Source organism: Centrocercus urophasianus, unplaced genomic scaffold (genome assembly GCF_019232065.1).
Source record: "Centrocercus urophasianus isolate 14NV4802_14NV808 unplaced genomic scaffold, USGS_Curo_1.0 seq_11, whole genome shotgun sequence".
Classification (NCBI taxonomy): Eukaryota; Metazoa; Chordata; class Aves; order Galliformes; family Phasianidae; genus Centrocercus; species Centrocercus urophasianus.
Genome location: NW_024884253.1, coordinates 49,060,610 through 49,080,945, shown reverse-complemented (window position 1 = coordinate 49,080,945; position 20,336 = coordinate 49,060,610). Strand labels below are relative to the sequence as shown.

At 40.0% G+C, this 20,336-nt stretch overlaps 1 protein-coding gene across 2 annotated transcripts in view; it reads right to left on the bottom strand.

Annotated features, from left to right (window-relative positions):
• Window positions 1-716: 716 nt before the first annotated feature.
• Window positions 717-20,336, bottom strand: part of RAB31 (RAB31, member RAS oncogene family) — a 57,927-nt gene continuing 38,307 nt past the window's right edge. For both annotated transcript variants that reach the window (XM_042808821.1, XM_042808820.1), the window contains exons 5-7: window positions 18,957-19,063; window positions 14,861-14,970; window positions 717-5,033 (exon numbers count right to left, since the gene is read on the bottom strand). In XM_042808821.1, the coding sequence (XP_042664755.1) occupies window positions 4,936-5,033; window positions 14,861-14,970; window positions 18,957-19,063 (315 nt within the window). In that variant the 3' untranslated portion in view covers window positions 717-4,935. The remainder of the gene's footprint in view (window positions 5,034-14,860; window positions 14,971-18,956; window positions 19,064-20,336) is intronic.

Genomic DNA, 20,336 nt, shown 5'->3' with positions numbered 1-20,336 from the left:
TTGGTCACTTGGTAGCATTTGGTTACCATGTTTCCACCAGATGTGTCATTCACAGGGTTTCTAACTGCACTTCTTGTGTGTTGGTGTGAATTTATCACGGTCATTGGAAAAGCTCTGCTCCAAAATCCCATTTTTCCTTATAGATAACAATGTAAAAGGTGTATTTATATTCACAGTCCTCATTATTGTGGAAATAACTTTGAAGCTATGAATTGAGTCACACAGCAAAATCATAGTGAATGTACAAACCCCTTGAAACAACAGCACTGGGAAGCACTATGCACTGCATACTTTTGAAGGGAGTGTTAACTCTTAAGGACAATCTCAAGAGTCACATATAAGACATGAAATGTACTATCATAAATAAAAAGGTACAAAATAGAAAATGCCACACGAGCCACACGCGTTATGTTTACTATTAAAGTGCGTGGTACCTCCAAAGTCTCTTTTTCCCAACATCCACTGTTCCAAATTTCCCTGCTGGGATGAACCGCTCTTCTAATGGGTCAAGTCAAACAACTTCTAGCAAAGGGATTCTCACACTTTCTGTTTTTTTCAAAGTCCACCTGCACTTTGGGATCCTCCCGGAACGCATTCAGCTCTGCCGAGAGACCAGCTGTGCATGTTTCAAGCAACATTCTTTTAAATCCCAGTTAGGCAACACGCAGACTGGAAACAGCCATTTTTGGAGAGCAAATAATGAGAAAAATGGGACCTCTTTTGTTCTGCTTTATTGAAACCAGGCGTCCTCAAGTCAGAGGCATTTAAACCATTTATTAGTGTTAATCATTGGAGGTTAAATAAAACACGGAAGGTACATCTTAGGGCAAAAATATTATTAGGTATGATACAATTATATGTAAAACGGAAGGTAAAGTATTAACAGATTGCAGCATCCCATATATGAAGCAAGTGGGTCCAGCCCAATCGAAGCCCTTACATAAACAAAACAGAGGAAGAGTACTTGGAAAGTGATTTTAAACTGACAATTTACCACTGACTCTGGCTTAAATAGTTAAGGGTAGAGTAGTAAACTACATCATCACTGCACTGAAAAGGTCTGAGTGTAGAGAGAATGCTCTCGTTACGATCTAATAATGCACGCCACCATGCGCCATGAAAAATTACTGAGGAGACAAGGGGCAATAGATAACCTTCCTAGTAATTAATACACACCCATGGTATGTTTTAGCACTTCAGATAGACCTGCTGTACCATGACTAAAAATAATCAGGTTGTTTTTTTTAGCGTAACTTTAACATTTCCAAGTGCCAAATCTTGAATAACAATGACCTTTTCTATATTTCTCAGCTGCAAGACCAACTTTTTCACAATATGCCATTTTCATGCATAAAAACGGCACATCAACGATTGTACCTATGTGTATCTTCACATTCTTGCTACCCTCGGCCTGCAGCTTTAACTTCATAAAGGCAAAATGACCATAAACAAAAAATGTACTTACAGAATACAATGTTCAGTATATGAGACTCAGCCATAGTGAAAAAATACACTACTTGTCAGCGTAACAATAAAAAACTGTACTTACATACACACTCACATGCAGAGTGTACATGAAAACAAGTTCCTTCATCATCCTTCTACTATTATTGTTTTCAAACAAGCTCATGACAAGCCGGAAAAGCGAGTCACCTGCAGTTGGAGGGTCACAGCTGTGAGTCACAGTGCAAACAGACTCCATCAAACACACCTGGCACCACAGTGCACCCCAGTCCTGCTGCCAGCTCGCATGAGACAAGCAGTCTCCGACAGAGCCAGCACCGGCTGGCCGATGAAGAACTGCACGCTGTTCTTATTGCTGCCAGGAGAGCCGAGCAGTGACAGAGTTCAGTGCTCCTGTACAGTCACATAGCTTTCAACCGGCCATTAACCAGTACGTAGTTACGATCGCTGCTGAAAGTTTTGACTCAGAGATTGTTTGCTTCTGTCGTTTCTCTGGCTGTTTATGAAGGTGGTGGTACTTACTTTCCAAACAACAAAGGCAACAAAAGAAAGCAAAAATTTTAAATGCGAAGATCACTATTTCTTAAGCCAACCATTCACCCACAAGTATGGAAGAGGGTGGAAGAGGAAGGCTAAAGCTACACTTCAGCTTTGACAAACAGCAGATAACTGACATCATCACTGAAGTTTGGCCCTATCTTAAAAGTAAACACAAGCTACTACACAGCACCGTGCCTTGCTGTTTTTACACGAGACTCCAGAGTACTCCGCTGAAGCTCACCGTAACCCAAGAGGCACCCAAGGCCAGGCTGGATGGGCCCTGGGCAGCTGAGCTGGTGGGTGGCAGCCCTGCTCATGGCAGGAGGGGGGGCTGGGTGGGCTTCGAGGTCCCTTCCAACCCAAACCATTCTATGACTCCAAGATTCTACGAACTTATTCGAGTGAGAAAAAGAAGAACAAGGTGATTGAAACTTGGCCCACCTAATGCAAAAATAGCTTTGAGCCTACTTTGCTAGTATTTGAATTCTAAAATCTGCCAGAAATCCATTGTAATGATTTCCAATTTTACACTATTTAAAGGCGTAACTCAAAAACCTGTTCTGAATCACAAGCAGCTCAGTGGCAGCTGAGAGAACTGGTTGGTCAAGACAATATCTGTCCCATTCAGATCCGCATAAAAGGCCAGTTGTATCAGAAATTAGGAGTATACAGTACTTGCAGAACTGTCTTATGAAGCCTTCAGCCATCTCAAGTAAGGCTTAATGAGATTTGAGACATCACATTATGAAGACAGATACCATACAGATCTATGAAAAGTTAAAAATCAGTTATGCATAACTGCTATACATTGAGCTAAATTTTGTGTTAAAACACGTGGGTTCCACCTCACCTTGTTTTCTTGCTACCAGGTCTAGCCTTTCACAGATGAGCCACAGATCCCATTAATAGCATTAATCTGTATTAGTGATCAGTTCCTTTTAGTTTAGGTCACAGTAAACTCCCCTGTCCTACTGTAGCTGCCTGGGTTCCCCAAGCAGACACACTGGGATGGGATGTAAGGAAACACTCTATTTTGCGTTATTACATCCCAGCCTTTAAGCCCAAATCATTTTTGAATGGAACTGTGGTTCTTGCAACAGCCTTGTGGAGATGTCTTGGATGGTCCCTAAAGGAGCCTTACCAACTATCGACTGCGATGACCGCTGAATTCTCATGTGAACAACGATGGATTGTCAATAGAACAGTTGCTGCAATTAAGTAATAGGCATGATCAGCACAGGTGACAAAACTGAAAGGTCACCCTAACTATCCTTTCTATTGGGAGCTCTTGTGTTTGTGCTTACAAATTTCCAGGTGTGAGTGCTTTCAAAAGAATCCAAAATCAGAGAGGATATTAGGTGAAAAACCAGTGTAGCTCGGGATCTTAGATAAGATGAGGTGGGAAACATCTCAGCTGATCTTAATTATTTACGCCCTTCAAAGAAAAGGAAATAATCCCATTCAGTAGACTCGGCTCTGGTTCAACCACTAATAATTAGTACTATTTTATCAAAGCAACCACACAGCCTAGCAAGAAAGTCTGGGTTTATGCATAAACACTGAAGCCCAGCTCTAGCCTGCCTATTTATGATTTATAGAAGAAGGTTACTTTCCTCTTTTATTTTTCATAAGGCCCCCAGAAAAGGTATGATGAGGTCTATTTTCCCAATAAGAGAACAAATCAATGTTGGACTATGAGGTGAATTCACCCTTGTTTAGATTTCCAACTGAACCGATGGAAAAGCAAAATCAGTCACATATATTCATAAGAGACGGAAGTGAAGAACACAGTTTTACATTATTTCTAGTTCATAGCCATCTCTGGGATTTATTTTTCTAGCATGTGCTGCAAATAAGCTTCAAAGGCATCATGCAGTAGTTCCTCATATTGCATCCCCATGTTGCTGAAGAGACTATTCGGCAAAAGAAGAGAATTGCACTTGTAAGGAAACACTCTATGTTGCTTTATCAGGTTCCAGTCTTTAAGCCCAAACCATTTTTGCACAGAACTGTTGTTCTCCAACAGCCTTGCAGGGATGTCTTGGAGCGAGCCAGGAAAGGAGTCCTGGCCCACAGAGGCAGGGTGGCACTCTCTTAGAAACAGAAGTGGGACTGTTAAGCTGAGAAATCTTAGCCTGGGACTCAGATAGGGCAGAAACTTGGTAAGCAATAGAGATTAAGCCGGTATTTGTGTTTTTAACAATTTCAGCAATTAATGAAGCGTATGCCTTGAAAATCATTTCAAGCAAAGTGCAGCTGCTGCTACTTCAGTTCTTTCCAGAGCAGTGAGATCCAACAGCCTCCTTCATGACAATTCCTTCTTTCACACGCACAGCTCCTCTTGACACAGATGTTGACTTGCAGCCTGAACAAACTGCACTTGCTCATCCTTCAGACCCATTCTTCTAGTCAGCAAATTCAGTTCAATTCTTGCTGGTATTTACTGAAAGCATAAGATGAAGCTACAGATCTAGAAAAATACAGAAGCAGAGTCCAGCTAACAAGGCGGAGAAACTGAGCCAAAATTCAGGTTTTATGGGTTTTCGCACCCTTACACAGTGCGAAACAGAAAACTCTAAAAACATGCCACGTCCACTTTGTAATGTAAAAAGATTTTTTCGGTAGCGAATCTAGAATTTATATAAAAGGTTCTTTTTATTTAAAAAGGACAGTCATCAGCTGAAACAGAGTATCAGAATACTTGGACACTGTAATTTTGATAAGATATTAGGAAGGATTTTCCAAGTAGGTTTTACAAAATCCATCTGAAGTAAAGCTTTCTGCTTCTGGTCCTTGTGTTATTACTCACGGGAAGTATTGAAATTACTGCTTTCAAGATAAGGAGCCACGTCACTGAGATCATGAAGTCCTTTCTCCATGAAAGAGTAAATGGTGCTGTTTTTCAAGTAAATCTCAAAAGATCAAGTTGGGTCAGCAGCACCGCCTACCCGTCTGTGAAGTCTGCCTTCCAAGTTTGATTGCTCCATTGTTACCATTTTCATGAGGATCTAAGGGTGGAATTTGCTGACCTGAAATACATGAGGAGACAGTTAATTCAATTTTCCTGATGCAGTAACAACACGGGCAGATAACAGTTATGGTGATTTAGCTTGCGTAACAATTGCATCTGTAAAATTAAACAGAAAAACAGCATCTTCTCTGTACCTTAAATCTTTCTCCCTTGCACCCTGCTTATGAAAGAACAGTGTTTTCACACGCTTATATATGTAAGATATGTCTATCAAGCAAGTATTAAGGACACTGAAATTGTTCTACATGTATTTCAAAAGCAGATATCTTACTGAGAGCTGAAACACTAAGATGCGGAAATTTCTCGGCTTTCTCCTAGTTGCACTTAAATGCAAATGGTGCCAGTTTAATGAGATCCTGACATTCCTAAATTTGCATGGCATTCAGTCGCTGTACGCCAGAATTTCACAAAGCGCTGTAATTACACACATGCTGCCTGCACTTGGAAAAGAAAAACAAATCTGTTCTTCCCACTGCATTTTTCCATCCTTTGAGGGCTACCTATGTCTCCACAGTTGACAGCACTCGTTAATTAACAGCATCCCTCCCCAGCTCTCCTGACTTCTTCATTTTATGGGATGATTATTTTAAGCACTTGAAAGACTGTCAGCCAGAGCTCTCTCTCTGGGGAAGAAAGCACTGCTTCTCACCTCTCCCTTTTGTGCCTCTTCAGTACTGCTCCATCCTTGGTCTTACTGACTTAACTGCTGATGGACAACATAACATGTGCTCAATAATCAGAATTATATGAGGGAAAACAAGATCCTCTCAGGTCCAGTCTACGGTTAGTCTCTCTTCAGGCCTGGCTTTTCAATTCCTCTTACTGAATGATCTATTTTTTTCAGTATCTTAGAGAGCCTGCAGTCATGGTAACTTACTTTCTCACTGCACTGTGGACCTGCTGGATTTTTTTTTTTCCCCTGAAGCTGAGTCTACTTTCTATGAATAACTCCTGTTTTTACTATTACCTGTATTAAATAACAAGTCAAAGTAACACTTGCTAAATGCCACTTTCAGTGGCAATGATCATAATTCAGGTCAGTCTCAATCAGTTCAGATTTCCCCACCCTCTCCCATATTTATGGACAGTTGCCTCCTTCCGATTGCTCTATGAATTACATTTTTATGCTGAAATTTGAGTCCTGCAAAAAACCCGAGGGTGGTGGCACTGAATTAAAAGCAACCCCCAACAAAATCAAACAGCAAGATTTCATTTGTAAGACTTGTCCATAAATAACCTTTGGTCAAATCCACCAAATTTTCACTTATCTTATTCTATCATTTCTGAACAGGTACATTATACCTCAAAAGTGCGACTCTTGAAGCAGATAATCTCGGATGTCCATACAACTAAACCAAAGGGCAAACATTTGCCATACTAATAAGCAAAAGTACTGCATTTGGGCCCAAACAGCGAGAAACAGGAATCCTGAGGGCTTAAGCATGTCTAAGCACTGACATTACAGTGCTGCACTTGCTCTCTATCCTAGGTCACTAACATAGCAGCTTTACACCCTTCTTACGAACATAAAGTCTCATCAGAATACGAGTGCCCTTCTAAAGTAAAATAAAGCAGCATATGTGGTCAGAGACATTACGTGCATCAATTCTATCAGTTCTGTTTGAGACAGAGTCTACTCATTCTTAAAAAACTCTAAAATATGGGGAATGTGTCATCTGTAAGACGTTTTCCACAGAGGTAATGCTATCACTTTAGAAATGCACTTAACATTTTTAAAGCGGTTTGACCTCAGTACCAGCAAAAATAAAACGCTGGCCATTTGTTTCTGAGCACAATGCAGCTAAAATAGTTAGGATCTATGGACATTATTTCCATATCAAACCATTAAGCAGATAGTGCCTAAATGTGTTCTTCTAATGGCAAATTTAGAAGAGGAAAGTTGGCACAGGCAAACTAGCTTAACTTTTATTTTAAAAGCTCACATTAAACCTCTATTTGTTTCTCGTTCAACATTCCACAGTTCTTATGAGTTCTGAGTCCCTCCAGTAACACTCTGATGTATATGTATGCAAAGGATGAGGTAAGCTTATCTTTGGAGCAAAAACATTGCAGGTTTCAAGGTTGGAGAGCATTCTGTCCAGTTCAGAACAGGACACCATACAGGTAGTTAAGAATCAACTCGGTTCAATTCATTTCTCCAAACAATAAAAAACCAAAGCAAAGACAACTACAAAGAGAAGAATCTGCAGTCACAGTATTTGCTGATTCATTATTCCACCTTTGATCTTTAGGACTGTTTGTCATTAACCAGTCATGTTTTCTGTTGTTCAGTTAATGCCCCATGAATTCAACACAAGAAAATACAGCTTTCAACAGCTTAAAAGTCTACATAAGTTTGAGACTTTTTCTTTAATGGGTGAGGTTTTTTTCCCACAATTTCTCCTGTCATCAGATTTAAGTCATTGAATGAAACCATTTTAACCCTAGTAACAGGATTTATTCCTGCTGAGTGATCTTGTACCATCTGATGTGCAGCCAATGGGTAACTCTACTGGAACATAAAACTCACATAACTCTCACTACAGAGCAATGGATCTAGGTAGTAACAGCTGTCTCATAACCATGTTGCAACAGAGAAAGGTTCAAGCACCAGCAGCACACCAAGGATTAGCAGAGAAATGCTAAGCCTTCACCTGTGTCTGGTGCTTGTGAAACATCTCAATCTCTATTGCTAAAAGGACTGTGATCATCTTAACTTGGAATTCAGCTATTGACAAATATAGCATCTATATTGCTGACATCAATGCAATCCAGCTGGCACTGAGTCAGAACCAAAAGAGGTCATAAAATGAATTAATTTGAGAAAGTGTACACTCATTTGAGAAGTATTTTTCACTGTCATACGTGGCCTCTGTTCCAGAGGAATAAAAGGTACTCACACATGAGATAACCTATAGTTATTTTTTTCAGGCAGTTGACATCAGGTAGGAGCAGCAGTGCCCCAACGCACAGCCCAACAATTCTCCTGCTTAAAAAATAAGTAGATGAAGACAATTCCTCTTCTGATCAAAGACTGCTCTGTTAATATGGAGTTGGCTCAAAAATTCCACAGGAGACAGAAGAGTTCTGTTGCTTAACTTAAACTAGACTACAAATAGAATACATTTTCTACATTTTTACAGAGCAGGATAGAGACAGTCACCTTGCCATCTGACAAAAGAATACTAAGAATGTGCTTTACGATTCCGGACAAAATGGTTCACCACATGGAGGAAAAACTGATGTGCATACATTAATCCAAGAACTCCAGAGCTGAACTGGTGACATGCAAAATTTAAGGTTATCTCATTAAATTATGCTGTTAGAGAAGGTACAAAGCTCCACATGGCTCCTATTGCTGACACTTCCATAGAGCAAAGTCTGTGGATGCTGATTTCAAGTTAGATTTTTGCACCTGCATTAATCATCTAATTATATATTCTGAATTGATTTCACTAATGTTTAGAGCATGTTTCGTATATTATTTTATGCAACAAAACTGTAAACGTTCACCTCTATGCATCTGTGCCATGGTGCTGGGCTCCTCCATGAGCTCATTCCAGTAAGCATATAATGGTGTGTAAAACAAACATCACAAGAGACTGCTCAAAGGTAGGATTACAGAAACATCAAAAACAAAGAAACATCTGAAATGAACCTTGCAGGTTAACAGGTGGGAAGCATTAAACCCATCACATCTCCCACTCTCCAGCACACTTGAAGCAGCCCAGAATGAAGGTCAGGGTCTTCTTGATGCCTGGCTGAGTTCCAGCTCCTGCTATTAAATCTGAGATTTGTAAAGCTAAGAGCTTAATTGGCACTCTGGGAATTGTGGTTTGGAGAGAGCCAGAGGCAAAGGGATTGAGAAATGAGAGGGAGGCAGGGACAAGAGGTAAACAAAATAGGAAGGGAGAAAAAGAAAACTGGAGCAGGAAGCAAGAGAGACGAGAGGGACTGGGTGACAGCTCTGCAAACAGAACTGATGAGAGGCAGACGGGGATTGCTCTGTTGCAGCTGGAAGCCTGATACATCATCACAGTAACAAAATCTGCTCCCTTTGTTCCTTTTTGAACGCAATGCTCCAGTTGTAAGTGTTGAACAGACTGTCATTTAGTGTGTGCAGCAGAAAGGGAAGTGGATGCCATCAGCCCTACCTGGCACAGGCAGGTGATGAATTTCAAGTCTAAAAGCAACACAGTATTATTACCTGATAAAACTACCATTCTGCTAAGGGTAAAGGGCAAGACATCATCTTTCCCAACCAGGGCTTCCTGTGCATTTCTCCCATCTATTCTCTTTCTGGAAATTGGATACAGCTTACAGAGGAAGGGGAAATTTTCACTGGGATGTGAAATCCATCTTGCTCGCCTACAAAGCAACAGCCACAGCTTTCTGAAAACATGTTGCTGAGAAGAGATGGACTGCATCAAGCAGCAGCACAGCAGTTAGGCAATGGCCAAAATCCCTTCCTAAAAATGCTAGCTGTATCATATTTTGTGTATCATTTTGAACTGCAAAATGTTGCTTTCTGTAACCCACATTACGAAGCACAGCCATCAGAGAAGGCATTACAGGATGAAGCAGGCACATCTTACCCAACATGCTGGGCATTTGCATGTATGACCTTTTGTGCACTTGTGGGACTTAGGACAGTCACACTCCTTATCTCCCCAAACCCTTTCATCCTCTGAAACCAGTTTCACAGGTACTTAAGAATTTCCTTATATCTCCAAAGTGGGTTTTAAAGTTTGGCTCAGCAGTCAGTCTCTTTTCCTTTTCCTCTCCATACCTCCAGTGAAGCAAATTCCCCCAGTTGACAGCTGACTGCTGTTTACTTCATGTATTAAATTTTCACGCAAGGTAACACATTTACGATAAAAGGATATTGCATAATTAAACAGTTACACTGCAATTATTTTAGTACTTCAGGCATTTCCAACAGCAAAAATCCTCTAAGCAAAAGCACACAATTGCAACATTGAAGTTTTTGCCAGGTGAACAGCAATACAGTCACACTTTGCTCACATAATCAAAACACACAGAAAAACAACAGATTTTAAATGCATCCAAGTAAATAACAGAATGCCTAATGGCTTTGATTACACAGAGCTCCCATCTTGATATGAGCTAATTAACACTGAGCTGTTCTGGTTCACGTAGAAGAGTTCTCCTACTGTTAGAGGGAAACCATGACCTCACAAATTTAGAGTAGTCCAAAGGTGAGAAAATTTTGCTTCACTAATTAAAAATTGGAAAGCAAGATGAGAAATGATCCTTGAAAATAGCAAGCATAAAGCGTAAAGGCTACAATTTCAAATGTAGGAAAGTCAGGGCAATGCTTTTCCATCCTATTCAAAACATTAACACCCCCCCACTTCAAACAAAAATATTCAGTTATGAGGTTGGGCTCACAGCAAATCACAGGCCAGAAGTGGTACACGAATTGCCTTGTAGTGTCAGTGTACTTGATCTGCTTAAGATGCCTGTTACAGACCTCCCTAAAGTAGCTCACAGACCTCTGCAAATCAGCAGACAACTGGACAAAAGCCACACGAAGCTCTGAAATTGTCCACCTGCAAACCCACTCATGGTGAAGCCATTTGAGTTCAGGGCAAACATCAAGTGCCTGCTGGAGGGGATCCACACTGTCCCACAGAGACATTTCACACACTCCTCTGCAGTTTGTTGAATAGATAACTGGATAAACTGAAAACCGAAACAAAAACTTCCAGGATTTAATCTCCCAGTACTTCTAGGAAATGAATATTTGAGTTACCTGCTGCTGGCAAGGCATCAGAAAGTCAATAGCTTAATGTATTTGTAACTGAGCATTTACCACATGAAAGCTTGTATCTGGAGACAGAAACTCCCGCTCTAATTAGTGAGCCTAGTTTAGGGAGAGCTTCCTTACACAGACTGTTAAACACAAGCCGGCCTCATTCTCTTGTAGTAGCATCAGTAAGGCCAAATGCTGTAATAGGTCTTCCGCTCTCTGCAGAGTGACCCTGATTATCATTCCTCAACACCTTTCTTGCACTTCACAGAAGATGTAGAAATGCTTCAACCTCCCTCTGGTAGGGCAGCAGCCCTCAGTATTTGTCAGACTTCAAGAAACAATGTGCACTCAGCATTTATTTGCTGTTTAAACTCATGTTCATAACATATTTTATTTGGTAGGCATCCTCCAGCAGCCTATTGCCCCGTACCTGCTTACCTTTGGCCCTGTGGAGGCAGAGGGTTGTTAACCCAGGAGGCACGGCCTCAGCTCTGCCACATATGGGGGTTGGCTTTGTGCAATCCTCTGCTTCTTATCTGGGGCAGCTCCATGCTCAGATAATAGGCAATATGCACACACCAAAGAGAAACAGCTGGGTGTGTACAAGGCTTGAATAATGTAACTGAGGCTTATTTTATTTGTTAAATGAGCGGGTGTCTGAGAATTATGAGGGCGTGATTGCTACTAAATTACAGTACACCCGGGGAAGCTTGTTTAGTCATTTAAAACCAGATGCATAAGCTGCCTTCACAGGCACAATCAGCAGTCAAAGTATTAAAGCTCCATAAACAGAAGGGACAACACAGACCTAGAATGACTCAGTGAACTTTCACAGCTTTACCAATACTTTAAAATGCATTCCTGGCAGTTTTGCCATTGCTGGAGTCTGTGCCAGTGACAAGGTCCCAGAAGTTGCTGGGACTACAATTCTTCTAAGGCTGGGAACAAAAAAAGACCTACTAATTGCTTGCATAGACACTCACCTATTAAAAAAAAAAAAAAAAAAGGTAACAAAACCAACAGAACTACAGGAATGCATGGAAAAGAAATCCACTGTATCTCAAGCCTTTTTGATTTCAAAACCTTTCAAAAAGATATTTGAAAAAATTCAGTCCAAGCAGGAAATACAGATATGGCTGTAGTAATGACATTCTTTTCTTGTTTACAGAGAAATAAGCAGCCAGGTGACGTTTTACAACCACAGCAAGCCTCCAGCCAAGGTGCTGCTAAATGTGAGTCAAGTTAAGTTGCCTGGCTTGCATTGGAAAACAGAGGTACAACACACAGCCTGAAGCTGCACTCTGTTATGCAGTTCAGTGTTTTCCAACCTTAATGATTCTATTATGTAATTTTTACCTGTTATACTATTTTGCCCCATTCACAGTATTTTCCCTAGAAAAGAGACAGTTGTCAGCCACTCCAGGAAGGAGAAATGATTAGAACATCATGGAATCACAGAACTGTAGGGGTTGGAAGGGATCTCTTAAGACCGAGTCCAACCCCCCAAATCCTTGGAAAATAAAAGCAGAAGCAAGCAGGAGGTAACTTTTTAGATAAAACATTAAACTGTAGTCCGTTCTCTGCAACTGTTTCAAGAAGATTTTTTAAATGGAAGAGCACTCCACACATAATGGAATCTCCTCTTAAATCTAGGCTGCAAAACAAGCAATACGTAAAGAGAGTCTACCTACAAAAGCCACTGTGAGTACTGCTGCCTCTTTGCCAAGAGGCTGGGGAGCTGCACCTCGACCTTCCTCAGAAAGACAATGATAAAGGCACAAGCTCCCAGGTAATGTGAAAACAGAGCCAAAGTACAACCTATATGACACGGCATGAATAAGACTGTCAGCAGGGATGGAGATGTGGAAGATCCACTAGGAGACTTTATGCACAGGAAACATGAATTCTGATGTGCAATTTTTGGGCCAAAGTGAGATTTTTTTTTGGAAGTTGCAGACTGCTCACAGGTCAGAAAGTTATCCATACCCTTTTCCCAGTCTTTATTATAGTAAGTCATTCTCTCACTAGTTCAGTACTTTTCACATGTTTTTCACTGCATTTCTGTAAACACATACTACTAAATCTTCTTTTCTCTCCTTTGAGCACTTGATAAGGTCATGAATACATTCACTGAGACCTAATATTTCTATATATAGAAATAATTGCCTGTGGTATTAAATGCACTTGCCTGCTTATCTAGTTCATGCTAAATTCAATTTAGCTGATTTTCCTCATCTAATATATCCATTATTCGGGGCAGCACACACTGCCAGATGCAGCGCTGCCTATCAAAGACAGAAACTAATTAGCTAATTATGTGGCAAGGATGAGTTACTCCACTAGAACATTCACAACCATCAGACACAGGCAATCGAGTAGACTATCTCAAGGAAGAACTGCTTCCTCCAGATAGCCATGTTACACATTCATACTTTTTAGAAGGAGGTAAGACAAAGGTAGCGTACTCTAGGAATATCAGTTTCCATTAACTGTTTCAAATACAACCCACACAAGTAAAGCAATACTCGAGCAGGCTGTGTCTCTGGCAAAACACAGTAGATAATGCAAGCTGATTATGACTGAGGGGAGCATTAGATGTCATCTATCTTGACTACAGTAGGTCTGTCAACATTTTATCCTACAGCATGCTGATACACCCAGGTTGGGATGTTACAGCCCAGTCAGGCAGACTAACTGCATGAAAAGTCATCAGATTTGAAGGTTGCTGTTTAACAGTATCTATCTACCTGTAAGCCAGTTTCAAGTGGAGTAATTCAGGTATCTAGTATAACATTCTACTAGCAGCCTGAAGGGGAAAAAATATGCATGCACTTCAAGACTGCAAATGATACCAAGCTCAGAAGTGCAGTCAATACACCTAAGGGCAGGGCTGCTGTTCAGAAGGTGTTAGGCTGGAGGGAGGAGTGGGCTAACAGGAGTAGTCTTATGTTACCCAGAAATGACAAATACCAAGTCCTGCAAGTGGGGAGGAAGAGCCCCTGGCTGAAAGGCAGGTTAGGGACTGGCTGCCCAGGGTAATGTTCTTCCAAAAACGACCTGAAGGCAGGCAGTATGCTGAACACAAGCCAGCACTGCACCCTAGCAGCAAAAATGGCCAATAGCATCCCAAGCCATACCAACAACAGTCAATAGATCACGTCAAGCAGTTAACTCCTTCTAGATGGTGTAATGCCTGTTAAGTAACACATTCTGTTTGGAGCACCATGATACAAGAAAAATGTTGACAGACTGGTGTGGCAGCAGCCATGACTTGAACCAGGGAAGGTTCTGACTTGATATGTATTGAGAAGGGAGAAGGTGGCATGCTACTGGAAGACTATTGAAGTACTCAGCTGCCTGGAGAGGCTTTGGAACCTCTATTCTTGGGCCCAGCTGAGAAAAGATCCTAGCAATCTGGTACTGAATTCATTAGCAGGCCTGTTCTGAGCAAGACAATGGACTGAAGGTCTTCCAAGGTCCCTTCCAACCCACAAGGTCCTGTGATTCTCCCCCAGTTCCATCCAGAGATCAAAAGTTGAATACCTAGAACAACTTAACAAGACATTTTTCTGATCCTTGTGAGAAACGTCAGTCTCATCTTGTTTAAAAGATCTGGAGAGAAAAATACCATTTTAAAATGGATTCCACTGCAATGACTACTTTCTACTTATCGTCGCCTTCCAGGCACATATTTTAACGCTTAAGCTTTTATCAACATGATGGTGAGATCAACAGTATCTTCTCTACAGCAGACTTGGTCTGAAACAGAAGATATGACCCCAGTTCAGGATTTAGACACAGACTTAAAAAGGAAGAGGCTTACCCTGTATCTACTACATGTACTATATTTTGCTCTAAAATACTCAAAGTTACTCTTTGTTTACATCTGTATAAACAGCAGTCACACTACTGGCCCAGTGCACTTCTTGATGTCCATGGTAAATAACCTTTCAGAACCAAAACAGACGACTATTTTCAGAAGCCCTCTAAACAGTTACTACTACAAATAAATTAATATTTACATCTCCTTTGCATGTTAATTTACTTACTTATTCCTTGAAAGAGTTCTTCAATGTTAACAGCATTCTTTGCACTGGTTTCAACAACAATTGCACCTATAGATTCTGCATATTCTTTGGCATCCTTCATAGGTACCTCTCTAAAAAAAAAAAAAAAAAAAAAAAAGAAATTTATCAAAAAAAAAATTAAGAAAAAAAAACAATTAGTTTCCAAGTTGTATTTGCTCAAATGTTTACCCCAGAATGAATAAAACATGTCAATAAACAGTGGTTTCTGCTTTCACCTTGGCCCACATTGGTAGCAACTAAATAAATCAAGATAGCTAGATCCAAGGTATGAAAGGGCTTTACGGACTTTACAAAATAATTTGTATCAAAGAGCCCTGGTTGTTTTTTTCCTGAGCGTGTCATGTAGTAATCTTAGGAAGGTAATCAGCTCCTTGTTCAAATTTTCGTTAATTAACCATTTTGATCATGTACTCAATTCCTTTCAAGGACTCATAGCAGTGAGTTCTTACAAACAAGATTATCACATCAGTAGTATGGATTAAAAGTGCATCAAATATCTCCGGGCACAGTTATTTCCCCATCATCTTCCAAAATAGCTTCACTTTCATGCTCTTTTTAATTTCTCAAACATATTTGACATGATTATGATTCACATCTCAGGTTGTCACAGATGCCTGCCTACCTGCCTACCATTTCCTTACAGAAACACACTTAAAAAGTGTTACAGCTGAATGCTGTCAGTCCACTACTATCCATACATTAAATAAGTTTGAAGGTTCCTGTAGTGAAGCACTGAAATCTCAAAACACGCCCTAGTCAGAAAAGCATTACAATGTTCTTTTTCCCTGCCAAGGAAGTGTCATCTTGTTCTTGTTTTGTCAGTTAATCCAACTTAAAACACCAGAATTCCACCGATGACTGACTTGCAGATTTGCTGACCTACTGCTGAATTCATGCCTGAAAAAAAAAGTGGGTTAACTTGAATAGCAATCACACTTGTTTATCCTTTAAACTTGACCTTGATAAGTACTGAACACTAGAGAAAGACCCGCAACTCTGATGACCCAAGCAGCAAGCAGCACTGTCCTCGCCAAGCACTCAGACAATATATTGTATGGCTGCTGTGAAAGAAAACAGTGACAGCTATGAAAGGAAACAGTATTAGCATCATAGGTCTAAGTGCTGAAATGCGTAAGAAAGTAATACGGATTCTGAAAGAAATATGAAAGCCATTGATTTCAGATGCATTGTCAAGAACTACTTAAGAATACAGCACGCTGATGGGAAAGAAACCAATCTGTGCCATGTCACAGAAGTGGCATCATTCTCAAATCACCAGTGAGATGTCCTTATTTTGCAGCCACCACTTCATATGCGAAGAGTTGGTAAATGCAGTTTACAACACACAAAATATCTCTGCTTCACACACACAGCAAACTCCATACTGACGCTGTATCTGCTTGAGCCAGCTGGCAAAGCTGATTCTTACTGCGTCCTTTATTGTCTGCAACCACTGCTCTTCCAATCTTTGAGCAACTGCTCAAAAAGTATATGCTGACACACGAATGCATGCTGAAACACCAGGCTGCCAGTATTATTTTTCTTCCAGTTGTTCCATACATCAAATGATGTGTGCTTTGTGTAGCTTTACTGTTGCCTGCTGCATATGCAGAGTTTGCTTCAACACCTTCACCACACCACAGCAGTGTATTAATCCAGAGACTCTTAGTGCAAATTTCCCCTGTCATACAGCAATCTTGTAATTTGGATGAGAAAACAAACTTAAGAATTCCAGGAAAAATTAAAACAGCAGCAAGGAAGTGCCTCAAAACTTGTTAGCCCTTTCTTCAAGGCTTGTCAGCCTTGTCAGTAGTTCCTAACATCTTCAGAATGTTAGGAAATACTGCTTTCCCAAAAGAATGGTCAGGCACTGGAATGGGCTGCCCAGGGAGGTGGTGGAACCCTGGAGGTGTTCAAGGAACGTTTGGACATTTTGTTGAGGGACATGGTTTAGTGAGAGCTATTGGTGACTGGTGGATGGTTGGACTAGGTGATCTCAAGGTCTTTTCTGACCTTGGTATTTCTATGACTCTATGATAACATTTCTAAAGTCTATAAACTTCCAAGGACATGGGCAGTAAACGTGCTACCACGATGGAACTGCTGCATACAACAAGCGGAGTTATCACAGCCTGGATGTCAATAAGGCTGAGATTCTACTTCACCCATAAAAAATGCACAAAAGATCTCAATTATTTTACTTGATGCTCTCTCCATCACGTACTGTTGATTCAATTCTCATTGAGATATCCTAAATAGCTACGGAATTAAAAACATACTCCAGACGGGCAGAGTGAAGACCAAAGCAGGATATTCAGCTGAATTCCCAGAAGGACCCAGAAGTTTCCCGTGAGCATGATTTGTTAGGAAGGTGCACCATACTTTCATAGAAGTAAATACTATCACATTATCATTACAACTACTGATTTCTGTAATGCTCAAAAGATATTTTCAACTCTTGCAACATTTCATTCAGTTCTCAGCTCTCATCTTTGAAACTTTTTCCACGACCCATCAGAAGGAAGATTACTATTACTTAAAAGCATACCAAATATTGAACAGTACAATACTTAACAGTAATTACAACAAAGATAGACATTTATACTAATAAAATTGTTTGTTGAGCAATAGCAAATCCTTCAGTGTGAGGGGGAGGAAATTTACTTTAGTAGCATGCCAAGAACTGCTGATAACCTATTAACAACACTGAGAAAAGCAGCATGACTCCTGAATGACCTAAATCCATCTGGCAGATCACACGCAGTTTTTAGGCTTTAAATGAGGAGAGTAACATGGTCAATAATTATGAGAAACAGTGCCAGCCTTCTGCCAAAGGAAAAGAATCATTTCTTATTGTTCCCATTCATCCCTCCTTATACTTTCTCCCACAGTCATAGAGATGGCAGAAAAAAATGAGCTGGAACCCGGTCAGCCACTCCTCTTTTGTTCTATTTATATTTGTTCATAAAGCAGCTGTTTCTTTAATTCCCAACAAAACATCTGCCAGAAGTTCCACAAAGCCAAATAAAGATGTCAAAAACGCATGCAAACAGCAGTTTTTGTGTGCTACAATCATTTTTAAATTCTGTGCCCAAAGACATATCTCCAATGAGCAGAAATACAACGTGATAAATCGGTGACACATTTTGCCTATAAACATTTTTGTTGAAGTCACTTTTAAGATAAAGCAGCCAGAGAACAGATACAGCTGCATGTACTGCAGACATCAGAGTTCTGGAAGAAACTCTGAATATGTACAATATGATACTCTGCTCTCTAACTGTCCATCAAAAATCTTTTTAAATGGGCATCACTGGATGAACTGTTGAAAGAGAAAAAGACAGGTGATACAGAGGAAATAACAAATGAAAAAAATACTCAAATTTTTTCATAATTATGGCAGGGAGAATCAACAAAATGAATAAGAAATGTTAGTCCATTGAGGACAATGAGCACCCTGCAAGCACCAAGACATTTAGCACATGGAAGAGCTGTAGTGGCCAAACAGGCCACAAATAAGGTGATCAGTTGAAAAAAAACTTTGTGGGGAAAAAAAAAAAAAAAAAAAAACAATAATTATATAAAGAAAAACAGGAGTCACAACATTTCTGCAATGCAAGTTTTTCTTCATGTTTCCACATTGTCCTGTTTGGAGGGGAACGTATTTTAAAGCTTACTGCCATGGCAATTGCTACCAAAAGGGAGGGACTGGGTGGCTGTGGATGCATTTGCAATTAATGCCATTTGTGATGACCTCCAAACTTATTATCCTTGGTATTTTTTCACTTCAATGATTCAGCAGCTAGAGGCTGTATATTCCACAAATACAGAAGAAGGACAGTAAAAAAAGGAATTAAAAGTGCATAATTCAAGTTGAGCTGCTTCTGGTGAAGCTGCACATTAGTAGGAACACTGGTGTTTTCAAGAAAGGACTTGATACAGTTGACCAAGATGATACACTACCATACAACAAAGCAAGCCAGTTACCTGAAGGAAGAAACTGCAATCAAGATGACCACAATCAAAGCAAGAGCAAAAAAAAATATGGATGCATTACCTGATATCAGAAAGATCACATTTATTTCCAGCGATGGCCATTACAATGTTTTCTGGACCATGTTCTTTTAGCTCTTTCACCCATTTCTTCAAAGTATGAAATGAATCCTAAGTCAAAGAAATGATAAAAGCCTAGTTGCCATTGATGTATTTACTAATTTCTTTTTCAATTCAGACGAATACAGCTTTGGCAGTATTAATGCAATAATAATTTCATAGATCATAACGCCCAAAAGATGACTACTGGATCTAGATAGCCTGCTTTTCAAACTTCAGGTCATAAGATTGCCCCAAATTAATACTTGCTTGAATTTGTTCTTTTCCTCCCTTCCACCCCCCCACACAGTACTGAATGTTTTTCTTAATTACTCTTTGATGAAGAAACTGCCACAGCTCTTCTTTTAAGCTTATCATCTGATTTCCTCCATTTTTATGGTAAGCTTCCTTTGTCTCATTTCAACTTCTGCCTTGGCTTGTCTCAATCACATGTTTTCAGTACTGTCCAGGAAAGCTTTCAGAAACCCTTTTGTGCCCTTCAAGCTTTCAGAAACCCTTTTGTGCCCTTCACCCACCCACACCTCTACACTTCCAAATCCATGACCTGGTAAACCCCAATTTACTCATTAGCAATCCTAAGAGACAGGTGACAATTTAGCTGGTTTTGGGTTTTTTTTTTCCTCCTCCAAGTACAAAATTCACTTTCTGATTCCACCTACCTCTTACTAGCACGTTTTCCTATTTCAGCACTCAAATGAACTAATAGCATTACAATCACTTTTGTTCCTAGAAATATTGATTTTTAATGCATGGTTAAAATTATTACTGAAATTCAAACAGAGATTCTAGGTATATTAAAATCCATTTCCCTCTAGTAGATGTGCACATATAAATTCTCTCTAAACCAGCGAGGGCTGTATCAACATCTCTGCAGGGAGAGAACCATCAGTCATTTGGGAAAAAACACCTGTTGTACTCTGAAATACCTAGCATCAAGAAGTGAAATACAGATCCCCTTCGCACTTCTATTTTTCCCCTCTTTAGTTTGTAGCTATTCCACATATGTTTGGAAAAAGGCTGATAAAACTAAGCTCTATCCTTATTAACACACTGCAAGATCAACCATCAGACATGAGTTACAAGTAAGTGTCAATCAAGCTTAATTCAGTTTTCATCTTTTCTTGGCAAATTAGCAAAGCGGAAAAGTGCCACTGTGCTACAATAGCTACCATTCTCAGCCACAGATGATGGGATAGAATAATATCACAGGGTATCTCCCTGTCTAAGCAGACAGGGAAATAAAACTTCTCCAACATGCAGCCTCCAAACTTTCATCTGGACAAAGTCTAAATATCACAGCAGAAGTTGATGTTTATTTCTTTAG